Below are 27,687 nucleotides of genomic sequence, written 5' to 3' on the forward strand. Positions count from 1 at the left end.
CCCGAGACCTTAATCATCCTTTCTTTTTCCTTTTGAAGAGTACAAATTTACACCCCTTTTCCAGCCTCTCTCTATCTCCCCAACCCGGTGCAACATCTAGAAACCACTTTTCTACTCTCTGTTTCTCTAAATGCAACTTTTTTTTTTTGGAAAAAGTTTCTACACATAAGGGTTATCATGCAGGATTTGTCTTCCTCTTCTGGTTTATTAACATGCCACAAATGTCAGGGCTTCTTTGTTTTTACAGCTGAATAATATCCCATGTCATGCCTATTATTAAATTTTCTTGAGCCATTCATTCCCTAATTAACACTTGGACAGAGCTTGGATATTGGGAATAATACTGCAATGAGCATGAAGGGCAGATAGTTCTTTGAGATAGTGGCTTTATTTCCTTTGGATATATATTCATGTGTAGATGGCTGATTGTATGGTAGTTTTTTTTTGTTGTTTTTTTTTTTTTTTTTGGTTGTTTCTTAGGACCACACCCCCAGCACATGGAAGTTCCTAGGTTAGGGGTCAAATCCAAGTTTCAGGTCTTACATTGAGGTTTTTAATCCAATGTGAGTTGATTTCTATGTACAGTGTAAAATAGTGGTCTAATTTCATTTTTTGTTTTTGGGAGTTTTTTTTTTGGATGTAGCTGTCCAGTTTCCCCAACACAATTTATTGGAGAGATTACTCTTTCTCTGTTGTATATTCTTGGCTTCTGTGTTGAAAATTGACTGACCATGTATGTGTGAGTTCATTTCTAGGCTCTCTATTCTTTTCCACTGATCTATGTGTCAATTTTTATGCCAAAACCATACTCTATTGATTACTGTAGGTTGGTAATATAGTTTGAAATCAGGAAGTATGATGCCTTCAGCTTTGTTATTCACCAAGACTGCTTTGGCTATTTTTGATCTTTCCTGGTTCCATACAAATTTTAGGATTGCTTTCTCTATTTCTGTAAAAAAAAAAAAAAAAAAAAAAAAAAAAAAGCCATTGGAATTTTGATAGGAATTGCATTGAATCCATAGATTTCTTCAGATAGTATGAATATTTTAACAATATTATCCATTCCATGAGCATGGAATACCTTTCCATTTATTTTCTTCTTCTTCAATTTCCTTCAGCAGTGTCTTATACTTTTCAGTATAATGTACTATCTCATCTAATTTTTACAAGCGCCCTGAGAGGTAGGTATTATTCTAAAATGATCATGTTATTGACTGAGGCTCAGAGAGGTCAGTAATTGGTCCTACGTCACACAGCAAAGGAATTGGCAGCACCTAGATTTGGACCCAGATAATGTGAGTGAGCATGAAATGGGTAAGTAGGGAAACTCCACAAACCGCGATGGAGGACAGAAGAGGGACGATTAACGATGTCCCACAGAGTGTGTCTTGACATCCAAATGCTCAGGTCAGCTTTTCTCAAATGCACCCATTCATACACCTACTTCTTGTTGCCATGCCCTCAAATTAACACGACAGCTTTAATGGTGCTGGCAGTCTCATAAGCATCTCAAGACAGCATTTGCTTTATCCTATGCACTTCTATCTATAAAATAAGGTTTCAATATGCCAGTTATATATATTTTTTCCTCTCTCTTTTCAGGGCCGCACCTGCAGCATATGGAAGTTTCCAGGCTAGGGGTGGAATCAGAGTTGAAGCCACTGACCTATGTCACAGCCACAGCAACACCAGATCCGAGCTGCACCTGAGGCCTGTGCTGCAACTTGTGGCAATGCCAGATCCTTAACCCACTGAGTGAGGCCAGGGATCGAACCCACTTTCTTACAGACACTACTCAGGACCTAAATCTGCTGAGCCACAACGGGAACTTCTGGTTACATATGTGAAGCAAAGAAAAAAGGTGATCAGAAGTATTTTTTTAAAAAAATTTAAAACGTAACCATCAAAAACTCTCCTTCTACCTAAAATCCTGTTGGATATAAGCCGTACACTTTGGGAAGCTCCAGACTCGCTAACAATAAGCCCTCAATAAACATCTGTAAAATTATGTTAAATCCATCTTTAATTCTCAAAATAAAAAGGAATTTGAGCCCAAATTTGGGGGTTATGTTGCCTGCTAAAAGACATACTCTCGCCCTTCACATACTCCATGGAAGAGAAAGCTGTAGCTAGAAAGAAGGTGTCAAATGCTAAGATGAGGGCGGGACAGGTCTAGCAAGAATTCTGCCTGGAGTGCAAGAAGCATCCCAGCGAAGGTGCATCCCAGGAGACAGGCATTCGCTAGAGTTACTGGAGGAAGCAACACGCCAGTGACAAAGCCAATGAAAGGGCAAGTGGAGAGGAAGGCTAAATGTACCCTGAAGCACTGACATTCCAGAATAGACCAGCAAGGGCAGAGAGAGAGAGAGAAAGAAAAACACAGAGAGCTGATTCAGTGCACCTGGAAGATGTGGACATGACGGTCCTAAGAGATCAATCCCCTGCCTCAGGGTTTCTGCTAATTCCACAAGGAGGAGTCATTCTTAGGTTTATGACAGGTCCTCTAGTGGAACTTTAGGATGTGGGGCATATTTATTTGTCTATATGAACCAAATAGAAAGCTATATTGAGACTCCATCCTAGAACGTGGATGGCAAAGTCAGTCTTCCTAAAATTCAGGCTTGGAGAAATCCTTGTGGCATTGTAGACAGATATGTGAATGGAATAAAATGTGACCTTACTGTAGACTGGTTTACAGAGCCCGGAATGACTAATCAGTTAAGAAGTTCTCTGATATTAAAGGCCCAGACTCATCTCTCCCTGGATTTGCCACACGCAGCCCGGTTAGAAACAAAGGGCAGAAAGAACCAAAGGGATGAGAACATGGTAAGTGAATAAAAGAAGGCAAGAGGAGTTCCCGTCGTGGCGCAGTGGTTAACGAATCCGACTAGGAACCATGAGGTTGCGGGTTCGGTCCCTGCCCTTGCTCAGTGGGTTAACGATCCGGCGTTGCCGTGAGCTGTGGTGTAGGTCGCAGACGCGGCTCGGATCCCGCATTGCTGTGGCTCTGGCGTAGGCCGGTGGCTACAGCTCCGATTCGACCCCTAGCCTGGGAACCTCCATATGCCGCGGGAGCGGCCCAAGAAATAGCAACAACAACAAAAGACAAAAAGACAAAAAAAAAAGAAGGCAAGAAAGAAAATAAATGTTATTTGACTTTGATTTGTGTAAATTGAGAAAAAGGAACTTGGAGAGGGCTGCTTGGAAAACCAAGCTTGAGAAATCAGCCTGGTTCGTTTCTGACTCAACCGTAGATTTACTAACCTATCTTGCCTAATTATTCAACTTGTCACAACCTCAATTTAGTTATTTGAAAGAATGAGTACAAAAACAACATCAAGCCTCAGAGAGCTATGATGAAATTTAAATGGAAGAATGAGTTCTTAGCAGAGAGCCCGCAAATAATGATCATAAATTCCATGGTATGGTTTTGTTCCCACCTTTGGAGCGGAAGGCTTGGGTCCATTGTCTCTATCAAGATTCCAAAGCAACCTACTCTGCAAATCACAATGGTTGTTCCAGGACTTGATTTCTACAGCTTTATCACTTAGCAGGGTGTTCTTGGGTACCTTTGGGAAAGTTTGTGAAAATCACAAGGAGGCATATACAATAGCCAAGATGGTTAGAAAGCTTTTTATTTGTTTCTGCATTTCAAGCTGTTATCTAGAAGGATTTCGAATAAATTAGGAGGCTTGAAACAGGTACGGTCCTTCCGTTTTACAGATGACATGAATTCAGTCAAAGCACAGCTAAGGGGTCAAAGTCCAGACATTCAAAAATTCTCAATGCCTTACCAGCAGTCAGGGTCCGTAAATGGTGACGCGGAAGCTGAAAGGGAAATGAAAAAGATGCAAGCATTTCCTGTGAGCTCACGTAAGAGTTCTTAGTTCCATTTCACAGATGGGGTAATCGAAGCTCAGAGAACCTAAATAAGCATAATGTTCTGGTCTCTAGGAGCACTCTGCTTGGGTTCAAACCCCAGTTCCTCTTCCTATCAACTGTGTGACCTTGGGCAAATAACTTAAATTCATCTGCAAACTGGAGATAAACTTAGTCTCTCTATTCAGAGATGGTTAGGAGGATTAAATGAACTATGTTATACGAAGCTCTAGAACAGTGCCTGGCACATGACAAGGGCCTGATAAATACCACCTGTTGCTGTTGTTATGATAATTACCATTATTATTATTTTATTCTTTCATTCCTAGTCCCATGGCAGGTCTTTCTTCTAGATCAGCAGCACCACCGTGACCTGGGAACTTGTCAGAAAGTTAAAGAGGCAGATATTTAGCCCCATATCAGATCCATGGGATGAGAAATTCCGGGGTAGGATCCAAAAATCTGGGTACCAAAAGTTCTACAGGTGTGGAAGACTTAGGAACAATTTGCTTCAGGAAATTCTGAGCATTTTCCTAGATGCCTTCATTTTGCACCTGTGATTAGAAGGATGAAGCATGTCTGCAGCTTTCATCCGCTTTAATATATGGGTTTAGAAGTTTCAGTAGACCTAGTGTTCACTCTCTCTCGCTCATTCTCTCTCCAGACACGCCTACAAGCCCATGTGAATGATGACTTGATTTATAGGTGGAGAAATTATCCAATATAATTTAATATTTATCAAATATTTGCCCAGATTCATGAAAATTGATATTTTGTTTCTCATTTATCTACCATATTAGGGCATATGCTCCATCACTAAGACGCCGGAAGGAGAAAAATAACTATCTGAAACAAACTGATTAATATTTTCTTAATTTCCTTTCCACCAGGCAATGCTTCCCAGGGAAACAGTTTTAACAATTCTCGCTGGTCTTTTTCCAGGAAGGTGGAGAAGCAAATATATTATTCCACTGAAGATGATGCCCTCCAGACCGCTGAGGAAGGACCTACCAAAAGTCAAGTGTACAGGAAAGACACATATCATCAAATTGAAAAGTATAATACAACACTGCTTGTTTTCCCAGTTAAAAAAAATAAAGAAATGATGACTAGAAACTTAAAGTGAATAAATAAAGGCAGAGATCTTGCCATCTGATGACTTTGAAAGGTGTTTGAAGAAGAAGGCATTTCCAAAGACAGGTCTGATTTTAAGTCCCATCTCTGCCATCCAAAAGCCATCTGACTTTGAGCAAGTTCATTGTCCAATCTAGGCTCTAGTATGGCTAAATGAAGAGAAAGAGAGTCTTCCATTGGCCATCAGCTGTTGCCAGACTAGGAATGAAAAAATAAAGTCATAAATATGACAGGAATATTGAAATGCCATCAAGAGGCAAGGTTTTATCATCTATTCTAGGAAATAAGATACTAAGAAAGGTTTGTATGCAGGAGAAAGAACACGGGATTTGGAATCAAACTTAGGTCCAAATAAGTGTATCCCTAATCCCATGCTACAAGTCATTTAACACTCCAAGCTGTGTGATTCATAATATTACAACATCTATTTCATGGAGTTGTTATGACACATTATCCGATGGTCCAGAATTGTATAAACCCCAGACTGGGCACTTGCTGAAGATTAGGTAGTAAGATGGGTCAAAAAGAACATGTAAAGCAAAGAAGGAAGAATGGAGAACAAATGCTACCATCTAATTTCGAAAAGCCCCATCCTCCTGCCCCAATGCATAGATGCCTTGCTGTGGGAAGGAACATAAACTCCAGGAGGTAAAGGACAGCTTGATTCCTTAATAGTTAAAAATGGCCTCCTGGAGTTCCTGTTGTGGCTCAGCAGAAACGAACCTGGCTAGTATCCATGAGGATGTGGGTTCGATCTCTGGCCTCCCTCAGTGGGTTAAGGATCCAGCATTATCCTGAGCTGTGGTGTAGGTCACAGATGTGGCTTGGATCTGGCAATGCTGTGGCTGTGGCTGGCAGCTACAGCTCCTATTTGACCCCTAGCCTAGGAACTTCCATATACCATAGGTGCAGCCCTAAAAAGACCAAAAAAAAAAAAAAAGTCTCCTAGTAGTATGAGGCAGCAAATGTTCCTGTTTAAAAGCTAGTATCTTCCCAAGAAAAGACCTAAGAAATATTAACAAGAGTCTAAAACATAGATATTGGGGAAATTCATTGGGTGACCTTGGGTGAGATCTTTAAGCATTTTAAGCCCCAGTTTCCCCTCTGTTAAATAGATGCCCCATCTGCCTCACAAATTAGTTGTACAGATCACATAGATTCATGTTTTTATAAGTGCTGACCATAACGGTGTAAACACAAATGTCACTGGTTTGCTCTTGGGGTCACGATGCTTTTGCTGATGTTGCTTTGGCTATTGCCGCTTTGGCTGTTGCCTTGAGAATTCTATAAAAGAAAGACAAGTTAAAATTTCAGCTATGTTTATAAATTATTCAAGGAACCAGGGCTAATCTCTGCAGGTTATCACTATATGGAACCATAAATCCTTTAGGTATAAAACAGATTATATACTAATAGAAAGACAAATAAATAAAAGTCACAGCATGCCTTATTAAGTGAATAAGATAGGCTCACAGCCTACTGGAATCACAGGCTGTGCGGGACAGAAGGAGAACATGGTCATTTACAAAGAAGTGGCCAATATTTTTCACTCTTCCAGTAGCCATACTCTCTGTAGTAAGAATTTGCCATTCCTCTTTTTGAAGAGGCAGAATCTCTTTCCCCACTCCTTGACTCTTGACTGGCCTTGTGACTTACTTTGGTCAACGAGATATAATAAAAATGCCAGTTTTAAGAATAAGTCTCAAGAGTTTCTTATTCTCCTGGATCTCTCCTATTACCTATGAACAAGTCCAAACTAGCCTGCTGAAGTGTGAAAGACTACATGGCAGGGCCCTCCTAGGTCCCAGGGAGTGCAATCATCACCCAGACTACAACCAGCCACTCCTGGGTATATGGAAATGCCCAGCCTAGATCAGCAAAGCCACCTGCACCCAGATGAGCTGACTGCAGACACATGAGGAATCCCAACCAAGACTAAAATAACCATTCAGCTGACCATAGACAATGTGAGCAGTAATATATACTTATTGCTGTAAGCCATTGGATTTTATTTCTTATTTTTATTGATCTATAGTTGATTTACAATGTTGTGCCAATTTCTGCTATACAGCAAAGTGACCCAGGCATGCATGAATATACATCCTCTTTCTCATACTCTCTCCCATCATGGTCTAACCCAAGAGATTGGACATAGTTCCCTATGCTATACAGCACGACCTCATTGCTTATCCTTTGTAAATGTCATAGTTTGCATCTACCAACCCCCAAATCCCAGTCCATCCCACTCCCTCCCCTCTCCGCCTTGGCAACCACAAGTCTGTTATCAGTGTCTGTGAGTCTGTTTCTGTTTTGTAGATAGGTTCATTTGGGCCATATTTTAGATGCCACATGTAAGTGATATCATATGGTACTTGTCTTTTTCTTTCTGACTTACCTCACTTAGTATGGTAATCTCTAGTTGCATCCATGTTGCTGAAAATTGTATATAATAATTTGCTGCCCCATGGCATGTGGAATTCCCTGGCCAGGGATAGGATCTGAGCTGCAGTTGTGACCTACGCCACAGCTATGGCAACACTCGATCCTTTTGAGTCAATCGAATTTTAAAACTGTTTGTTATACAGCAATAGCTAAACTTTAAAACTCTAATCCAATCCCCCACATGATATTCGAACCTCACCTTCAACACGCCAGCCAAATGCTTACCTTGCCTCTGTTAGCTGGTGACCAGCAATATGTTCTTTCTGGATGAATGGATCCCCTCCTGATACAGATCATTCTATCTCTGGCCAGCTTTGACTGCTCTAAGGTTTGAGCAGTGTTGGCACGCTAGGAACTTGTATGCCTCAGAATTAGTCTTCCCTTGGGCTCACCCAGGAGCGGTCTAAAGGCTCATCTAAAATTCACCTAACTGAAGGAATTCTCAATTAAGTTTACAACCAGAAGTTTTCTGAGCCAGACCTATCTCCTAGATGAGAAAATTTGGCTTTGTTTTGCCTGTTTTCACTTTATTTCTCATGGTCTGCTTTCCACCATGAAAGGAAAAATAAGACATTCTGGAAAGTGTTTCTTCCACTGTTGAAGCCAAGAGATGTGAGAATCTTCAGAACTAAATCTGTCCTGGTGAAATGGAAGGAAGAAAGCTTCCTCTGGATCAAAGACGAAGAGCTAACAAGGACATCTAGCTGTCATGGGTATGAATGGACTCTACAGAACTCTGAGAGGTGAGCTGGCCTTCTAGATTGCAAAGGTTCTTCATTAGGCTGCTTTGTAGACTTGAGAGAGATGAGCTCCTTTAAAAAGTGGCGATGTCTGCAGGCTCAACCAATGACCACTTCCTGAGCTGTGCTAGAAAAGGTAGCACTTGTTGCAGCTGATTCAGTTTCATCAACAGATTGCTCCAAGTTCAATGTTCACGTACTGGGTTGAGTTCTGGACATTCTCTCAATTGGTATCTGAACTGGAGAATTTCTCTTCCCTTAAACATATGTCCCCATTCGTTCGATGAGACGTCTGTCTCAGCTTTCTGCTCTGCATTCTATGTTCCAATCTTCTGCCTATACATGGGAGCTGATTTTGGAAACTTCACACTAAAAAGCTAGAGCTGGAGTCCACTGCCAATTAATAAACATCCCAGAATAAAGACTTAATGATGACGTGAGTACAATTTTACCAATACCTAGAAAAATATTTGCCAGAATTATATTAATGGTAGAGTGATTAAAAGGAGCAGAATTTAGAGAGAAATAGAGAAATTTTTACTACATACACATGTCCTTAAATTACGTTACCTGTAACGAGTCATCTAACCTCTCTAGTCTTTCAGATTCCTCTTTTGCTGAGGGACAATCGTTATTACTAATTCAAGAAGAGGCAGTAAAGATTAAACGTGATCATGTAGGTAAATCTAGAAAAGAGCCTAGAATGCAGACATTCAACGTGTGAGAGCTGATGTTGGTATCGGTATTTGTATTAGTCCTAGTATTAATATTCAATAGATTGACTGCTTTTCAAAAATTTGAAATCAATCTCCTTATAATCCCAAGTCCTCCAGTCTTGGTTTTTCCCTTTATATAAAAGGCTGTACCTAAGACTCCTCAAAACAGAGCTCACTGAATCCTGATGAATTTAGTGGATGAAGATGGTCCATGGGGAGGGCAGACTCCAAAAAGACATTGCCTGGAGACAAGAGAGCCAAGGGCTACTTTTCCCCAAAGTTACTCACAGTCCTCTATGAGTCACGATGCAACACAAGTGCAGTATCTTATCCCCCCAAAAGTCAGGAATGCACAAAACAATAGATATGTGTCCACATTAAGTTCCATCATTCAAGTTAAAGCACAATCGTGTGTCTGGCAGCATTCCAGTTAGAACACTAACTCTAAACATTCAGACAGCTCCAGGAGGACAAGGGAGACCTGGTAGAGAACCAAGAGGCATTTTGGAATATAATTTGCCCGGAAGGAAAAGAGAATTGGAGCACTCATCTCTGCTCCAAGGCAATGGGGCAGCGAGAGGGCGTTGTTGTGATTCTGAATACAGTTCAGGAAATGTGAAAAGATGCTTAACAGCCTCGCTCTCATGAACTCATTCCAGACTTCCAGAAAGAAAAAATTGTAGTTAAATAGAGAAAGAAATGATCACAGACCATTGGAAGGGCAAATAACAGGGGCAGATTCACTGGTTTCTACAGAAGCGGGAGAAGGTGGCTTCACCAGACAGAGGAAACCACATGGCTTCCCTCTGTACCCCTGGCCGTGTTCCTGGAAATGCAAGCACATGATTTGTCTTAGCTGAATCTTCTCCATCTTTACTGAGATGTAATTGTGATAATCATTTTGCATGTATATGTCTATTAATTTAACACCCTGAGCACCTTAAGTCTATACAATGTTATACACATATTGGCTGAGTCATTTCTTTACTTATATGAGATTATTACCTGAAAACAGACACCCTATCAATAATATAAATGAATATCATAACTTTTATTGATTTTTCCTGATTATATGAACAACATATGTTCTTCATAAAATTGTAATAAAGAAAATTATAAATAAGTTGGAAATTACAAAGTTGGAAACTATAAATAATCTTTCTTCCTTCCTTCCTTTCTTTCTTTCTTTCTTTCTTTCTTTCTTTCTTTCTTTCTTTCTTTCCTTCTTTCTTTCTTTCCTTCTTTCTTTCTTCCTTTCTAGGGCCTCACCCATGACATATGGAAGTGCCTAGGCTAAGTGGTTGAATCAGAGCTGCAGCTGCCAACCTATGCCACAGCCACAACAATGCCAGATCTGAGCCACATCTGTGACTTACACAGCAGCTTGTGGCAACAGCAGATCCTGAGCAGGGCCAGGGATCGAATCCACATCCTCATGGATACTAGTTGGATTCATTTCTGCTGCGCCACAATGGGAACTCCCTATAAATAATTTCTTTATGAGCTTTTTTATTTTATTATAAAACAAATATGAAATCTTTCTGTGAAAACAGGGTTGCAGGAGACTTCCCAAATTACAGTATAATGACCAATACGACTTGAAGTAAGAAAACCTTTAATTTTTAGTAAAATTTCACAAAGAGTGATGTCCACATGCCAAAAACATTGAGCCTTTGCTGAAAAATAAAGGCAAAAAATAAGACTAGAATGAGGAAAGTGTCAACATGAACAATAATTTGTCCCATCTCAAGAAACAAGATGCTTAGGAATTGCAAACAAGGACCTACACAATCTCTAAGAGAAGCTCTCTGTCATCTCATTCATGGAAAATATAAAGACATCAGTAGCAGCATGGGAGACAAAAAAAAAAAAAAAAAAAAAAATCAGGGAAATGAGGAAAAATACCATAGCTCAAAAAAATCTGAAATTCATAACTAGAACAAAAAAGAGAAACTTTTCACATTAATTTTCTCATCAAGCATTAAAGGGACTTACAACCTCTAAAACTAGAGCTTGCAATCATAAAAAGGAAATAATTTCATGTCAGGAAAGACTAAAGAGGTATAAAGCTCATTTGTCATATTAAAAAACAATGGAATTGTTAAACCCTAGTTTGGACTAAAAGAACAAGTCCAAATTCAAATGCAGAAACTAAGCCAAGATGAAATTCACAGAACACAAATGACATGAAAGACCAAAGAATGTAAATAGCTTGGGAAATGAAATAATAGTAACGATAAAGAAGAATAACTTCCTTGGCTTCAAGGAAAATATGAAACAATATCAGGCAATATTAATGAAATGACACTAATGTCCTAATACAATTTCTTGTGATCCTTTATACTTTACAAGTACAAAGAAAAAAAATATTCCTCAACTATTTAGGGAGGAAAAAACAAATTTCTCTACAAAATGCCAAAATTAATTTGGACGTAGAATGTACTTCTACCACAAATGAACTTTTATAAGATTAAGTATAATAGAGTCTTCAATCCTACTTTAACTATTATTATTCATGATTTTCCATTGCTCAGCTCAGCTCTAGGCAAATTGTTATAGCTTGGAAAACCTAGAATGTCTCCAATAGTGTGAAAAGTCATCAGGGCCCAAAGCTGAACACACATCTTTTGTCTCAACGAGTTCACAGAAGAGTAGAAGTTGGAGAAATACAGATAAAGATGAAGTCAAATTTCTGATCAATGTGATATGTATGTAAATTCATCATAAATACATATTCAAGTCACTCAACTCCAGACTATATAATTTTTTAATAGCCATGTTCAGACTCTCCACTAAATTTTTGCTTTCTTGGATTTCTGCCAGTGTGTCTATAATGGCAGGCTTTGATGCTTGATTTTTCTTTTAGTAATAATTACTAAGTACTATGTTAGTTCTATTAATCTTCTTTTGCTTTCATAAATTTTATACAATTATCAATACTTAACATCGAAATGTTCCTTTATATGGTTTAATCTATTTTAAGACATGTGCTCACACCATCTGAATTTTCTTTAGAAATCATCTAGGGTGATTTTCAAAGAGGTCATACAAATAAAATCAACTTTTAAGATAGTACGATGGAGTTAAAATAGCATTTAGCTATTCAAAGTAACATTGGATATCCATATATTGGTGGTGTCTACATATATATATTTTTTCTTCTCTATAACTGTCATTTTTCTCTTACAATAGTCATCTTTCCTTTGCATTTTAATAGAGCCACTCAAGTTTGCCCTCCACCTCACAAAGAGTGTGTCCTATTGTCTGTTTGCCACTTCACTACCTCCAAGGGGGATTTTAATTCTGCTACTGAATTGTTGGTTCCTTTGCAATCCTTCTTTATTTCTCTTAGCCCTCTTGTCTTCTCAGCCTGCTGGTCATCCATCCAATTAGTTCTCTGCTTAAGCCCTTCTACTCCTATTTTACAGAGGTCGTTACTTCCTGCATTCTATTGAAGCATTTAGCTTTCTAACATTTTCCTCAGTTCTTATTTAAAAAAAAATCATAGATGTGAAGCTCTCCTGGGTGTTCAGAATATTTTTTCACTTGTTCTGAAGTGAGTTTCATGTTGATTTTCCACTTTATTCACTTTCAGATGTGATAAGATTTATCTGTACTGTTTTCGCATACAGGATATCTATCCACTAAGTGTGTGCCAGCCTCAGTTTCCAGGCACCGTTCATCTGGGTGATAGTTAAAAAGCCTTCTCAAAGAATAGATGAGCGATAAGGCAGCTCTAAAATCATCTGTAGGTCTGCTCAATACTTTGGAGATTTTTCCTACTTCCATTATCTGGTTCGCTGTTTTTTGAACCAATGGACGGCAGGGAGGGGAAAATCACAAAATAATCTGTGATCAGGTCTGTTTTTCCATCCCCACCCATGAATCATTACATGAGATGTTTCACCTTCCAAATATTGTATACCATTGCCGTGGTCTTTTTTTACCCCTAGATTTTTTTTTTTTAGTGGGTGAGAGAAGGCTTGTCATCCAAGAAAGAACAAAGCAATGTTGAACACATTCCTACTTCTTAGGCTTAACTCCGCTGGGCGTTAAAAATACCATGATGAACACAATAGACATTATGTTTGCCCTGCTGGAGGCCGTAATTTAATTTACTTAAGAACCAGATATTGAACAAGTGTAAGTGCCGTACATGCCACATGTACTGGGGAAAACCAACGGTAGACAAAAATAAATAAATAAATAAATAAAAATAAAAAAAAAATAAAAGGATGGGAATGGAAGCTTCATGGGAATTGCTTTTAACAGAATATCCCATACAAAAGTGAGATATTGGCTCCATACTCCATTGGTATACATGTTATCTCTCAGAGCCATGGACCATAAACCAGAGAATTTCCTACTATTTTTTCAGAATAAATTTGAAGAAACAATTAAATTTCAAAATAAATTCGTGTTTTCATTGGTTGTATAGGGACTTGTCAGAAGTTTTCTTTTTTGGACAGACTGAACTTCTTTGCGGAACAGGTGCTGACTCACAGACTTTGAAAAACGTATGGTCTCCAGAGGAGACAGTTTAGGGGATGGGGGATGTGTTTGGGTTGTGGGATGGAAATCCTGGGAAATTGGATTGTGATGATCATTATACAACGACAGATGTGATAAATTCATTGAGCAATTAAAAAAAAGTTTTCTTTTTTCCCTTTTTTTTTTTTTTTTTTTTTTTGGCTGTGTCCATGACATAGAGAGGTTCCTGGGCCAGGGATCAAACCCACACTACAACAGTGACTTGAGCAGCTACAATGATAATGGCAGCTCCTTAACCTGCTGGGAACTCAGAAAGTTTTATTTTTTCTATTGTTTTAATTTCTGGTTAACAGTGATTTGGAGTCTGGTAAATTTTAACAGGTTTAAATTTTGATGCTATTGACCTTGTGTCTTTTTTTTTTTTTTTTAAAGTGTTTTTCATAGAATTTCTTGTGATACATTGGATAGAAACTGTATCAAGGACTATTAGCCAGAATCTATTTCTTAATTAAAGTGAAGAGACATATTTAAAAGATGTTTAAGAGGTAAAATTCTATAGGGACTGGTGAGATATTAAACTGAGAAACAGAGAAATTGAATAAAACCCTTAAGTTTTAGCTAATAAATAGAGGGGTGTAAGCTTTAAGAGGAAGCCTGAGCTACAAAAAAAGAATTTGAGAGTCATGTAGCCAGTTGTACCTGAAACCTGAAAGTCAAGATTAGAAAACCCCAAAGCATTTATTTTCCTCACATGTTGAGCCTTGAAATAGCCTCGAAGGTAACCCGGGCATAACGTATTCTTCAAAAATAACAATAGCTGTGACTGTATTTTTCCTATACCAACCAAGGATCCCTTGCCTCACCCTTTGTTCCCCTAACCACAAACCCCACTCAAAACTAGTCCCATTGGGAGTTCCCATTGTGGGTTAGTGGGTTATGAGCACAACTCGTATCCCTGAGGATGTGGGTTTGATCCCTGGCCTCACTCTGGGGGTTAAAGGTCTGGCGCTGCTGTGAGCTGTGGTGTAGATCACAGATGAGGCTCAGATCCCACATGTGGCTGTGGCTGTGGCCAGCAGTTACAGCTCCGTTTCCACCCCTAGCTTGGAAACTTCCATATGCTACACCTGCGGCTCTATAAACCAAAAAAAAAAAAAAAACAAGAACCAGAAATTCATATTGTTCTATTCACTTTAGTTCTAAAATACTGTGCCCATTTGAGAAGAAATAAATTTCCCAATATGACAAAAGGGGGAGACCCTAACGAGTAGGTCCCAGTGATGCAGAGTCGCAGTCTCTGTGACTTCCATCTGCTTCTCAACATCTTCCTCTCTTTGGCTTATTCAGAATCTCATCTCTTGCCATCCTTATTAGCGTTGTCTCCTTACTCGTCTCCCATAATCTTGCTTCCCTCCTCTCTAATCCACTCTCCAACCTCCTATTAGATTTGTTGTCTGTTTGCTTTTTCTAAGGCAGAATGCAGGGCTCCCGGCGTGGTGCTTGCCTTCCTGATCAGGGAGAATGACAATTCCCCCCAGAGTCTTCCTTTATAAAACGGGAACAAGTAGATTGCCTGGCCTTGCCTCCTTCACAAGAGCAAAGAGTAAAGGAGATGAAATATGTGAAGGTAGACACAAATCCTGCACGCAGGATGGGATGCTATACTAGTTAGTGCAGCGCTAGCATGTAGGAGACCTCTGACATCGTATTAGCCTATCAAAGTAAGATGTATTTTTCCCTCATGCAATAATCCAACAGGGAGTGTTTACAGGGATCCCAGGTCCCAGGCTTCTTCCTGCTCAGCCCTCCACAGGGCCTCATAATTCTTCATTATCTGCCTGCAAATAAGAAAAAGGAACAGGAAGAATCACTTATGGGAGGCTTTTAAGGACTGATTCTGAAAATCATGCAAATCACATCCATGCCATCCAGTTGGCTAGAACTCAGTTGGCTGGTCCCATGCATCTACCTAACTGAAGAATTCCTCTACCTAACTGGGGAATTTCATCCAGCTGTTTACACAGGTTGAGAAAAATATCAACTTGGGTGGACACGCATCAACCTCTACTATGTTAGGACATTCCTATAAGTCTACTAGGTGAAGTGGGCACCAATATAATAAATCTTTGTCTTAAAGGATGTCAGTCAATAGGATGAGTCAAACATACAAATGACCAGCTAGAATTTAAGATAAAATACATGCTACAGTTTACCTTCAAAGTAGTAAGGGCCAGTTTTACACCAGAACTTACTAGAAGCTTACAAAGGGCCACAACTTTCTTTCTTTCTTTCTTTCTTTCTTTCTTTCTTTCTTTCTTTCTTTCTTTCTTTCTTTCTTTCTTTCTTTCTTTCCTTTTCTTTTTCTTTCTTCCTTCCTTCCTTCCTTCCTTCCTTCCTTCCTTCCTTTCTTTCTTTCTTTCTTTCTTTCTTTCTTTCTTTCTTTCTTTCTTTCACAGTTTTATTGAGGTATAATCATGTCCACACTATGCACACATTTATACTGTACAATTCAACTTCATCTAGTGTATATACGGAATTGTAGAACCATCACCACAATCAGTTGTAAAACATTGTCATCACTCCAAATTAAAAAAAAAAAAAAATCCGATGCTGGGAATTCCCATTGTGGCTCAGTGGAAATAAACCCGACTAGTATCCATGAGGGCATGGAATTCCATCCCTGGCTTCGCTCAGTGGGTTGAGGGTCTGGCATTGCCATGAGCTGTGGTGCAAGTCGCAGACGCCACAACCTTTCCTGTTTGCTTATTTACTTAAGCTTATACCATCCCTATATTTACAGAAGAAAACCATTCAATCTCATTTAAATCAGATTAGTCACCAAATTTCAAATGACTGTATAATAGTAGATCTTCACTCAAGCCCAGGATAAAGGAAGGATTGATTTTGCCCCAGGATTTGAGGGAAGAATGTTTGACAGAAGAAACATTTAAAATGGATTCTGAAGTACAATGTAGTCTTATGTAGCTGACAGAGTGAACATTCTAAAAGTAAATCAGAACTCTTCACTTCCCTGCATAAAAACCACTAATTGGCTTCCATCACATTTATTTTATTGTATTTTATTTTCCTTTTTCTGCTACCCTGGCTGCATATGGAAGTTTCCAAGCCAAGTATCCAATCTGAGCCTCATCTGTGACCTATGCCACAGCCACCCCAGATCCTTCATCCACTGCGCCAGGTGGGAAATCTAGCTGGTAACACCAGAGACAACTGGATCATTAACCCACTGTGCCACAGCAGGAACTCCAGCTTCTATCACATTTAGAATAGAATCCAAACCCCTCCTTGTGTTGATTTGCAGAGCCTTGTGCAATCTAGTTTGTAACCATCTCTATGACCTCATCTTGGACCACTGCCCGCCTTGTCATATCCATTCCAGCCCCTGACCCTCTATCCTCTCCTCAATTCTACTGAGATTCCTGCAGAGCTTTTGAGATAGTTTTTCCTTTTGGGGGGATGCTCTTTGTTCTTGCCCTTATGTGTCTCAGGCTTTTCCTGACACCCCATTATTCTCTATTATCTTGCGCTATTTTAACTTTCTTCCCAACATTCATCATCCTTGGATCCCACCTCTCTCTCTCTCCTTATTCCTTCTTCCCTTTCTCCCTCCCCCTTCCTTCTTTCCTTCCTTCCTCTTTCCACCCTGTCCCCATAGAAAGGAAGTCCCTTGAAAACATAAAACTTTCCTATCTTGTTCACTGCCATAGCCATAGAGTATGAGCTCAAAAATTACTTGCTGAATAAATGAATCCTGTTTTGACAGGCAGAGAAATAAGAGGAGAAAATATATTAGAGACTGAGGGTAGCTTCAAGAGCCAAGGCAAATAATATATCAGTATGAGAGGTGATGTACTTTCATACCTGACATTTCTCTCTTAAATCTGAATATGTCATAGTCTCCCCATTTACAAGAGCCAGGATGTCTGTTGGTAGAATATTGTGTGCAGTTCTGGTACTTGTTCTTTCAGAAAGACTTAATGATGCTTAGGACATTCCCCAAAAGGACAAGGCCAACAGAGGCTGCTGTAAAGTTCCAGCCCAGAAATATCAGGATTATTTTGCCTTGAAATATTAGATTGAGAAGACATGGGCCCAGAATCTGAAAGGATTTGGAACAAATAAACATAATTGCATTCAGTAAAACCCCAAAACTTTCTTTTAGGCTCCTCTTAAAGCTTGAAAAAAAAGCACATTTAAGGCAAATGAAATATCATTACCTTTCATTGGCAGGACACTTTATGTTTACAAAATGCTTTTTAATTTTGTTTCTTCCCCAAATATCTACGCACCATCTGTATGGTGAAGCTAATTATTCCTATTCTATAAATTGAGTGTATCGAGGCTTTGAAAGGTAGTTTGCCTGAATTTCTTCAGGGAATGAACCATAGATGAATCATTCTTTTAGTGTCATTTGTAACATTTCTTAAAAATGGAAAGAGAAAAAAGATCAATAAATGTGTATAAAACTGAATGGGACAAAACTCAGATGACTCAGAGACAGCCATTCTATGAATGCCTTGCCACTGGGGGCCCATTACTTTATCATTAAAGGTGAAGAGATATAATTTACTTTCATTGCCCCAAAGTCCAAAAGGCCCTCAACCCTGAAAGATAATGAGCAGAATGAACTCAGAAATTTAAATTGCAACCAAAAAAGATGTTAGCATTTCTAAATTGAGCCTGGAGGAAATTAGTCTCAGAAGGAAAGGAGACGGAGAGCTCCCTGTTTCCATTTCTTGACAAGATGATGAAATAACATAAGATCTTTTTCTCAAATCAACCCTCTAACATCTAAGCAAAGACAAGGCAGCCACAAACCGGAAAACTCTCCGTTTTGGTTCAGCTCAAGACTAAGAACACTCCACCCTGTTTCTTCCACTCAATGCTACCTAAGGAATAGCTTTGTTTTGTTTTTTTCCTTTTTTTAATTTCTTTTTTTCTTTTACAGCTGCACCTGCAGCATATGGAAGTTCCCAGGCTAGGGGTGGAATTGGAGCCGCAGCTGCAGGGCTTTGCCACAGCCACAACAAGGTCACACACAAGGCAGGATCCAAGCCATGTGTGTGACCTTCACCACAGCTCAGGGCAACACCAGAGCCTTAACTCACTGAGTGAGGCCAGGGATCAAGCCCACATCTTCACAGAGACTATATTGGGTTCTTAACCCACTGAGCTGCAAGGGGATCTCCCCTAAGGAATATTTTTTAAAAAGTGGTAGCAGGAAATTGGGGAAGGAAGGCTGAACTCAAAATAGCACCAAACTGGTAATGATTTTCTTCTTTTTCCTCCTCCAATATTTCTCAGCCTGAACTCAAAGACAGCTAAAAACTCCTGAGTGTGCACCGGATGTGGGCAAGAAGAGTTCTGGATTCATTTGCCAGGGTTGCCATGACAAAGTACCATCACTGGGTGTCTTAAAAAGGGGAATTTATCATCTTATAGTTCTGGAAGCTAGACATTCAAAATCAAGGTGTCAGCAGGGTCGCTTCCTTCTGAGAGTCATACAAGAAGGCCCTCTTTCAGGCCTTTCTCTTTGGCTTGTAGATGGCTATCTTTTCCCTGTATTTTTTTCGCATCACCTTCCTTTCATAGGTGCCAGCATCCAAACTTCCCATTTTTAAGGACACTTAGTCATATTGGATTAAGGGATCACCCTGTTTCAGTATGGCTTTATCATAACTGGACGAATTGCAGCCACAATGATGCTATTTCCAAATGAGGTCACCTTCCGAGGTGCAAGGGGTTAGAACTTCAACATCTGAATTGAGGGGAAGCACAATCCTACCCATAAAAATTTAAAAAAAAAAATTCTTTCTGGTCCAAGGAATAGAAAAGGGATTTCTCCTGAATCAGAGAGAATGGTAGAAATCCCATTTGGGTTTGCTTTTGTTTTTCATTCTCTCCCACCCCAGTGTCCAGGCAATCCCATGCCAGCAGCGGTAAAAGTGGCAGCTGTGTTGGGCAGTTATCCATAACTCCAAGGGAAAAAAGGTCTTACTGACCAAGACAGTTGGTTCTTATCATTTTCCAGACCCTCACAATTCAGCCCCTGATGCAGACTCAGTCTCAGGAAGTATATGGAAGAGCCGGGAAAGCTCCAGTTTCCTAGACAGAAAACCAAGGTGGGGGGGGGGGGTAGGAGAAGGATGCTGGGAGCTAGAGTGTAAGGAGGAAGTTACAACAGGAGATAAAGTGGCTCCAGAAGTTGTGGATAAACTCTTGGGCTCACCTCCAAGCTGTATATTCATGGAACATAGCCCTAAGTTGTACACAGAAGGCTTTGCGAATTCAACTATGGGGTAAGTCACCACGCAGGTCCTGGACTGGCCACTTGATGGTAACTCATATGGGAAAGATATAAATGGCCCTCCAAACACTTTGAAAACTGAACCTGAATTAGAACCACAGACTAGGAATTGTGGCCTTAAACTGGTGCCTTCTAAAACAAAGAATATTCTCTTTAGGATTTAAATAACATTCAGATCTTTATAATATTCAAAATGTCCAAGATATAACATGGAACTATAAACATGAAACAAAGGAAACATCAATATCTTGTAAGACAAAAAGTAGTCAACAGAGGCGTTCCCATCTTGGCACAGTGGAAATGAATCCGACTAGGAGCCATGAGGTGGCAGGTTCAATCCCTGGCCTCGCTCAGAGGGTTAAGGATCTGGCATCGCCGTGAGCTGTGGTATAGGTCACAGAGGCAGCTCGATCCTTCTTTGCTGTGGCTGTGGCATAGGCCAGCAGCTGTAGCTCTGATTTGACCCCTAGCAAACTAAGAGTCATCACTGTTGAAATAAAAGAAAGACTATCTCATTAGATGAATAGAAGTTACAACAAAGAACTGAAAAATACATTAGCCAGGATAACACTATGCATTGGGTGGGCTCAGTAAGTGGAATGGAGGGACAGAGGAAAAAAGTCAATGAATTTGATGGTAGATCAATACACAGTATCCAATTTGAAAAGCAAGGAGGGAAAATGATTATTAATATTGTTATTTTTTTTTAGGGCTGCACCTGGGGCATATGGAGGTTCCCAGGCTAGGGGTCAAATTGGAGCTGCAGCTGCTGGCCTACACCACAGCCACAGCAACGCTGGATCCTTAACCCACTGAGCAAGGCCAGGGATTGAACCCACGTCCGATGAGGGAAAATTATTTAAAAAAATATGGTACCTGTTAGTGCAGCAGATTAAGGCTCTGGCATTATCACTGCCGTGGGACGGGTTTGATCCCCGGCCTGGAAAGTTCCATATGCCACGGAGCACAGTCAAAAAGAAAAAAAAAGAAAGAAATAGAACCTTAGGACTGATGAAACAATACAAAAAATCTAAAATGTATGTCATCAAAGCTACTGAAGGAAAAAAGAGTATGGTGAAGAAAAATCTTTGAAGACATAATATCTCCCCAAGACTCCAATAATAATTATAATATCTCATCATTATTGATATGATTATAATAATTATTACTACAACATTATTGAGGATTTTGTGCCAGGACCTAAGTTTTTACACACTGATTTAATCTTCAGGGAGATACTTTTCAACATCACAGAGTTATTAGGTGGTGGAGACAGGAAACGAAACCACAAAGTCTAACTCCAGAGAGGAAGCTCTTAACCGAAATATGACACAGACTCCCTGTTACCTTCTAGGGTCGGTCTCTCCTCTGCACTTGGATTATTAAGGACACTTACTTTGCTGTGCTTTGCCTTTTTTTTTTTTTTTTTTTTTTTTGAGGGGAAGAGACGTGTTGTTCTTGGTGTAAGATCTAATATACGGAGCTGTAAAAAAAGGTGAAAGAAGAAGTTCCTTTATGGCGCAGCAGGTTAAAGAGCCAGCACTGGCACCGCTATGGCTCTGATTACAGCTGTGGCGAGGGTTTGATCCTTGGTCCGGGAATTTCCAGATGCCGTGGGTGCAAATGTGTGTGTGAAGGGAAAGGAATAAATAACTGTACCACAAGGTTATCTTTGTTTGTTTGGACTGCTCTAACAACAAGCCACACACCAGGTGGCTTATAAACAATGGAAGCTTATTTCTCACGGTTCTGGAGGTTGGAAGATCAGGGCGCCACCATGGTTGGGTAAGGACCATCTTCCTGCCACAGACTTCTCCTTGGATCCTCGAGTGGTAGAAGAGGAAAGGGAGCTTTTCTGTATAAACGCATTAATCTCAGGAGTTCCCATCATGGCTCAGTGGTTAACGAATCCAACTAGGAACCATGAGGTTGGGGGTTGGATCCCTGGCCTTGCTCAGTGGGTTAAGGATCCAGCGTTGCCGTGAGCTGTGGTGTAGGTTGCAGACGTGGCTCGGATCCCGCGTTGCTGTGGCTCTGGCATAGGCCGGTGGCTACAGCTCCGATTTGACCCCTAGCCTGGGAACCTCCATATGCCGCGGGAGTGGCCCAAGAAATGGCAAAAAGACCAAAAAAAAAAAAAAGCATTAATTTCATTCCTGAGGTCTTTGCCCTCATGATTTAGTCCCTTCCCAAAGGTCCCACCTCCTAACACCCTCACCTCGGACATTAGAATTTCAACATATAAATTTAGCTGGAGGCACATTCAGAATGTCACAGGTGAAGGTTATTTGTAGACCTGATCTACTATCTGATAAGACTGTACATTTCTTAATAAAAGAGGCTCTGCTGACACCCTTTTATCCCAGGGTATCTAGCATGCTTCTGGCACCTACAGCTGCTTAAAATTTTCAAATGGGTAGTTTGATGAAAGAGACACAAAACTATACAACTTACATAAAAAAAAAAAAAAAGCAGTGTAATGGAAAGATGATCTGCCTCTGGCCCTACCTAGTTCTTTAATCTTGGGGAAGTCACTTCATCTCTGGGGCCTCAGGTCCTTTCTGTAAACCTAGGAGAATTCCATGCCCAACCAGAGCAAATCATGAAGATGAATGAGGCAGTGTATGTGGAAATGCTTTGGAGAGCATTATACAAATGATATTTCATTTGATTTAACTCATTGCAAGGAACATGGAAAGCACACTTGATCAATAGCTTGACAGCCTAGAAGAGAGAGATTAATATCAACGGGAAGCCCTGGAGAAGGGTTTGTGGGCAAAGAAGACGAAAACAAGCTGGGAAGGAGCTGTTTAATAGAAAAGAAACCAAGTTCAGAGTCACAGAGAGGTGCATCCTTGCATACTAAGCACCCCTTCTAGAATTTACTTCTGACCCCTTCCTGAGGCTTGGCAGAGTAAGATCTCAGAGAATAGCCTCAGAAATCACTGCAACCATTTAGAACACTTTGTAATTCCCAGAGGGAGACAGACAGCGAGAGCAAACATGATGAGATAGGAGGCAAAGGAGGAAAGTTTTAAGATGGGCAGACTTTTTACAAAACATCTCTTTATCTTTTAATTTTGTTAATGTTGGGCAGAAAGGCTTTTCTTTCCCCAGCAGAGCCAAATTAATTTCTAGTCCATCTATTGGAGAAACCTACCATTATGACTTCTAGTCTGGGCTTTTGCACAGATTTCATGCCAGTGGTTTTCAAACTTCAGTGTGGAAAAGGAATGTTCCCTTTGTGGTTCAGGGGTTTGAGGACCCAGCACGGTCTCTGTGAAGATGCAGGTTTGATCCCTGGCCTCCCGCAGTGGGGTCAGGATCCCACATTGCTGCAAGCTGTGGCACAGGTCACAGATGAGGCTTGGATCTGGTGTTGCCATGGCTGTGGTATAGGCCTGCAGATGCAGCTCCAATTTGACCCCTGGCCCACACGCCACAGGTGTGACTGTAAAAAGGAAAAAAAAAAAAAAACCTTGAAGAACTTATTAAAAAAGAAAAAGACGAAAAAGGATATTCAGGCAGTGATGCTGAGGCAGAGACCACCTGGAGTTGCACCGCGGTTCTTCATTTTCACACATGAGCAGGTGCTCTGGATGCAGCCAATTCATTCTTCCCGTTGTAGGCAACACCAAAGGTTGGTCCATGCTAAGGCCGAAAGCAAACTTACTGGTACTCGAAGCAGTTTCAGTGATGCCTGGATTCTTTTTCCCCATGAACAGGCACCTGTGGAGGCAGGCAGATTGCTTTATTCTTTGCATTCCTCTCTTCTCAGAAGCAAGGGTCAGGGGGGAGACCTCATTAGTCAATTTTTTACTTGAAAGTTACGTTATTTCGCAAGATCTGGACACAGTACCTACCCCCAAGTCCAGGAAATAGGGCTGGTCTTTACAAGATGATTTTGTTTTAAATCCCAAGCCAAATGCAGTTTTGTTTTAAATCCCAAGCCAAATGCAGGACTCAACAACCTATTTTTTTTTGGACCCCATAAAAATGGAGGAAGAAACAATCAAGAGCTAAAAACAATAAAATGAAAACTGCCTCCGTTTTATATTTTGGTGATGAAAAATGTTTCAAAGCACTCCAAGCCCTCAGAGAAATGAGAGTTACCTTCTGCTCCCCTGGGGTAAGCCCAGGGACACTTGGATGTAATAGTCTCACCAGAACGGTATTAAATACAACATAAGCAGTAAGAGTTTCCAGAACATCTGGGTTCTGTCTGCCCTTCAAGAGGTTTGTGAGCATCAGATAAAGCAGGTGTTAGGACATTTGGATTTCAGCTCTTAGGATGGGGACAGTGGTCTTGGCAGGAGATGATGCCAAGTCTGAATTTCTGGAAGTCACCCGTAAAAATTATTTTCCAAGCAACTCATGCCCAGAAATTTGTCCAACAGAATCACTTTCCTTCAGGAAAAACGAATTTCTTTATCACACACCCCTCTTTACTCTAGCGCCGAGATCCAGAGAATAAATGACAACAATAGTAAAAAAACAAACAAAAACAAACCTTACCCTGGGCCAAGGAGTCTGTTGGTAACTTTCCATTTAATCCACCCTATAAACCTGTGGGCTGCAATTATTGTCTTTATTTTACAAATGAGGGAACTGGGACTCAGTGAGGTCACATGAGGCACACAGACGGTAAATGGTAAGATAAGCCAGGGTTTTTTTAATTGCAAATTTCAACTCTGGGATCACCCTGCTGGAAAGCCTCTTCTAACCCCGCCGTCCTCAATCCGAGACAGTCGTCTACTTCCCCCACTGCGGTTGGCACTCAGCCGACAGGGGCCGCAGGCTGGAAGAGGGCGAAACTCAGGATTCATTTAACTCTTCCCACCAGGAAGGTTGTGATTTGGAAAGCGGACACCACATCTGATACTATAACTGTTGGTACCAGTACAGATTCTGGCTCCAACATTTACTATCGATTCTAACGAGGAAAATATTCTGGTTTGTTGCGGTTTTCCATCGTCGAGCCATAACTGTCTCATCTGTAAAATGGGACGGATCATCTTGCCTCCACAGTCACTGTGTGGTTTAAGTGAGAACATATGTCAAGTATGTAGAACCTACCTGCTACAGAGTACGGGCTCCACCTTAGTTTCTGACTCAGTTTCCCTACTGCCACAGCGCTGGGGACATAGGAGGCCTTCAGGAGGTGTTGTTGCCTGTTTAAGGTGCAGGAAGAAATCCCTGTGTCTAGAAGAGGGGGGGAGATGTGGTCAGCACAGCCGCAGATTGCAGGTGCCATCGTCATCCCGTTACATGTATTCCTTAACGCACACGGCAGGACCCCCTAGTGGTAAACCAAACTCCGGCACTGTGCAAGGACACCTTCCACAGGGCTCTGTCCACATGCTCTCTATAAAGAAAGGTAGGGAAGGAAACACAACCATCTCTTGGCTCCAGAAAGGGAAGGCAGAAAGAAGGCAGTGAAGTGAGCAGCAAAACGGCAAAGTCTGGGACCTCAGGGCTCCTTACGAGGCTGGGGCTCATGTTGGGACATCTGTGACCCCCAGCGGTGGGACAAAGAGGGGTCAAGGTATGAGGATCATGGGTTTCACATCAAGCAAGGGGGCAGCATAAGCAAAGGTATCCCTTTGGGGAAGAAGCAAAGGATGCTTCCCCAAACGCTGTGCAGTTTCTCATAAGCAGATAAAGAGAATCAAGCAATAATCCCGAACAGGAAATAAGAGACCTGGACCATTTCAGGCTCCGACCTTAGTAAGTTCACATCTCTCTGGGGAGCTCAGTTATTTCTTTTTATTTTATTTTACTATAATATTTAACTTTATTTTAAAATCTATTTACGTGTGCCTTTATTTATTTTTGCTTTTCAGAATTAGGCTTTTTAAATTTTATTTTATTTTTTTAAATTTGCTAATTTGGAATTCCCATGGTGGCGCAGCAGAAACGAATCCACCTAGGAACCAAGAGGACACGGGTTCGATTCCTGGCCTCGCTCAGTGGGTTAAGGATCTGGCATTGCTGTGAGCTGTGGTGTAGGTCACAGATGTGGATTAGATCCAGTGTTGCTGTGAGCTGTGGTGTAGGTCACAGACGTGGCTCGGATCTGGCGTTGCTGTGGCTGGAGTGTAGGCTGGCAGCTGTAGCTCTGATTTAATTCCTAGCCTGGAAACCTCCATATGCCACAGGTTCAGCCCTAAAAAGAAAAAAAAATTACTTATTTGTTCAATTTTTTTCATCCTGTTCTCATGCTTTTTTAAATTAGAATATACAATCTCTGCTCTATAGCAGAGTGACACAGTTTTATATATATAAATATACATATATATTTAGATAGGTAGATAAATACCCATTCTTTTTCTCCACTACCTTTCATCCTGTTCTATCCCAAGAGATTGAATATAGCTCTCTGTGCTGTACAGTAGGACCCCATTGCTGATCCATTCTAAATGTAAGAGTTTGCATCTACCAACCATAAATTCCTCATCCATCCCAATTCTTCTCCCCTCCCCCTTGGCAACCACAAGTCTGTTCTCCATGTCTGTGAGTCTATTTCTGTTTTGTAGATAGATTCATTTGCACCATATTTTAGATTCCACATATAAGTGATATCATAGAGTATTTGTCTTTTTCAGTAGTTTGTAATATCCCATGTGGGAGAAAATAATGGGTATAAATATATATCTATATGATTTATTTTGCTGCACACCTGAAACTAATACAACACTTAAGACAACTGTATTCCAATAAAATTTTTTTTAAAAAGCTCTTTCTTTTTAAAAACAAGTAATTGCACAAGAATAACTCCAAGTTCCCCTCAAGTTCTGAGCTTTCAAAATTCTATACTTCTGCCATTCAGTTCAGAGGGAAAAAGGCCCGGGGGGGGGAATCAAAAATTAGGGGTCACGTCCCCAAATGCTATGCAGTTTCTCATAAGCAGATAAGTAGAATTCAAGCTTTGAAAACAAATTAAAAACTGTGTCTCATCCCACCCCACCCCCACCAAGTGTCTCCAACCACTGCCTAAGGGACCTCAGAAAATTAAAAACAATGTGTGTTCCCACTGAATTTTATTTTTAATTTCTGAATGCAAATATTTGAGAGGAGAGGCTTAAGGCGAGAGGCTTAAGGCAAGTACTAGTTAAGTTGAAAAATGCAGCAACAACCTGTAAATCAAAATCTCTCTCTCCTAGCAAAATGTGGAAGAACAAGTAACATCGATATATGTTCTCTACTGGCTGGTGTGTGGCAGGTGGATAGTTAGGTAGGGTGACAGCTGGGGACATGCCTATACACAGGGTGTATGCAGATGTGCGATTTTGCCTATATCTCTACCCCAAGTTTCATCCTATTTGTGCTCATTCCATCAGCACCCAGCTCAGCTCTTAAAAAGATTAATTTGGAATTCCTGTTGTGGCCCAACACAGGGTCCATAAGGATGTGGGTCCTATCCCTGGACTTGCTCAGTGAGTTAAGGTATCAGACATTGCTACAAGCTGCAGTATAGTTCACAGATGCGGCTTGGATCTGGTATGGCTGAGGCTGTGGTATTGGCCTGTAGCTGCAGCACCTCTGATTAGACCCCTAGCCCGGGAATTTCTGTATGCTGCAGGTGTGGCCCTAAAAAAAATAAATAAGTAAAATAAAGAGACTAATCTCCCTGTGGATATACCTATTATTGCCCATTAAGTAGACATTATCACTTTGCTGCCACTCAGATTCCTCCCATGGGCATTTACCCCTTACAACTCATGTCTCACTAGATCAGGTGATGTGCAGCCCATGAGCTTGTCTGTTATAAGAATATACACATGTGTGCACCTACACTTTTCTAATGTTCTTACACTTTTGCATAAGAAACTCAGGTTCATCTGCTTGGAAATTGCTGCACGACAAGACCTATGGGTGAGCATACAATTAAAATCCCCTGCTTGCTCATTGCTCAAAGAGCTGCAGTAGAGAAAGCAGTGAGCCAGTACTTCCAGAG

At 40.6% G+C, this 27,687-nt stretch overlaps 1 protein-coding gene across 2 annotated transcripts in view; it reads right to left on the minus strand.

Annotated features, from left to right (window-relative positions):
• Nucleotides 1-14,581: 14,581 nt before the first annotated feature.
• LOC146403664 (uncharacterized) overlaps nucleotides 14,582-27,687 on the minus strand; it is a 49,402-nt gene continuing 36,296 nt past the window's right edge. The window contains exons 5-7 of one of the 2 annotated variants that reach the window (XR_014843343.1): nucleotides 24,807-24,932; nucleotides 22,891-23,459; nucleotides 14,582-15,240 (exon numbers count right to left, since the gene is read on the minus strand). Coding sequence is in view for 1 of the 2 variants with exons in the window: in XM_085021669.1 (XP_084877795.1) it covers nucleotides 23,222-23,459; nucleotides 24,807-24,932 (364 nt within the window). In the remaining variant the exon portion in view is untranslated. Of the gene's footprint in view, nucleotides 15,241-22,526; nucleotides 23,460-24,806; nucleotides 24,933-27,687 lie in introns of those variants that run through there. The other variant, XM_085021669.1, reaches the window with a different exon arrangement.

Source organism: Sus scrofa, chromosome 4 (assembly GCF_054392235.1).
Source record: "Sus scrofa isolate SSC_HxYL_T2T_F1_AM1 chromosome 4, Sscrofa_HxYL_maternal_Yorkshire_Landrace_v2.0, whole genome shotgun sequence".
Taxonomy (NCBI): Eukaryota; Metazoa; Chordata; class Mammalia; order Artiodactyla; family Suidae; genus Sus; species Sus scrofa.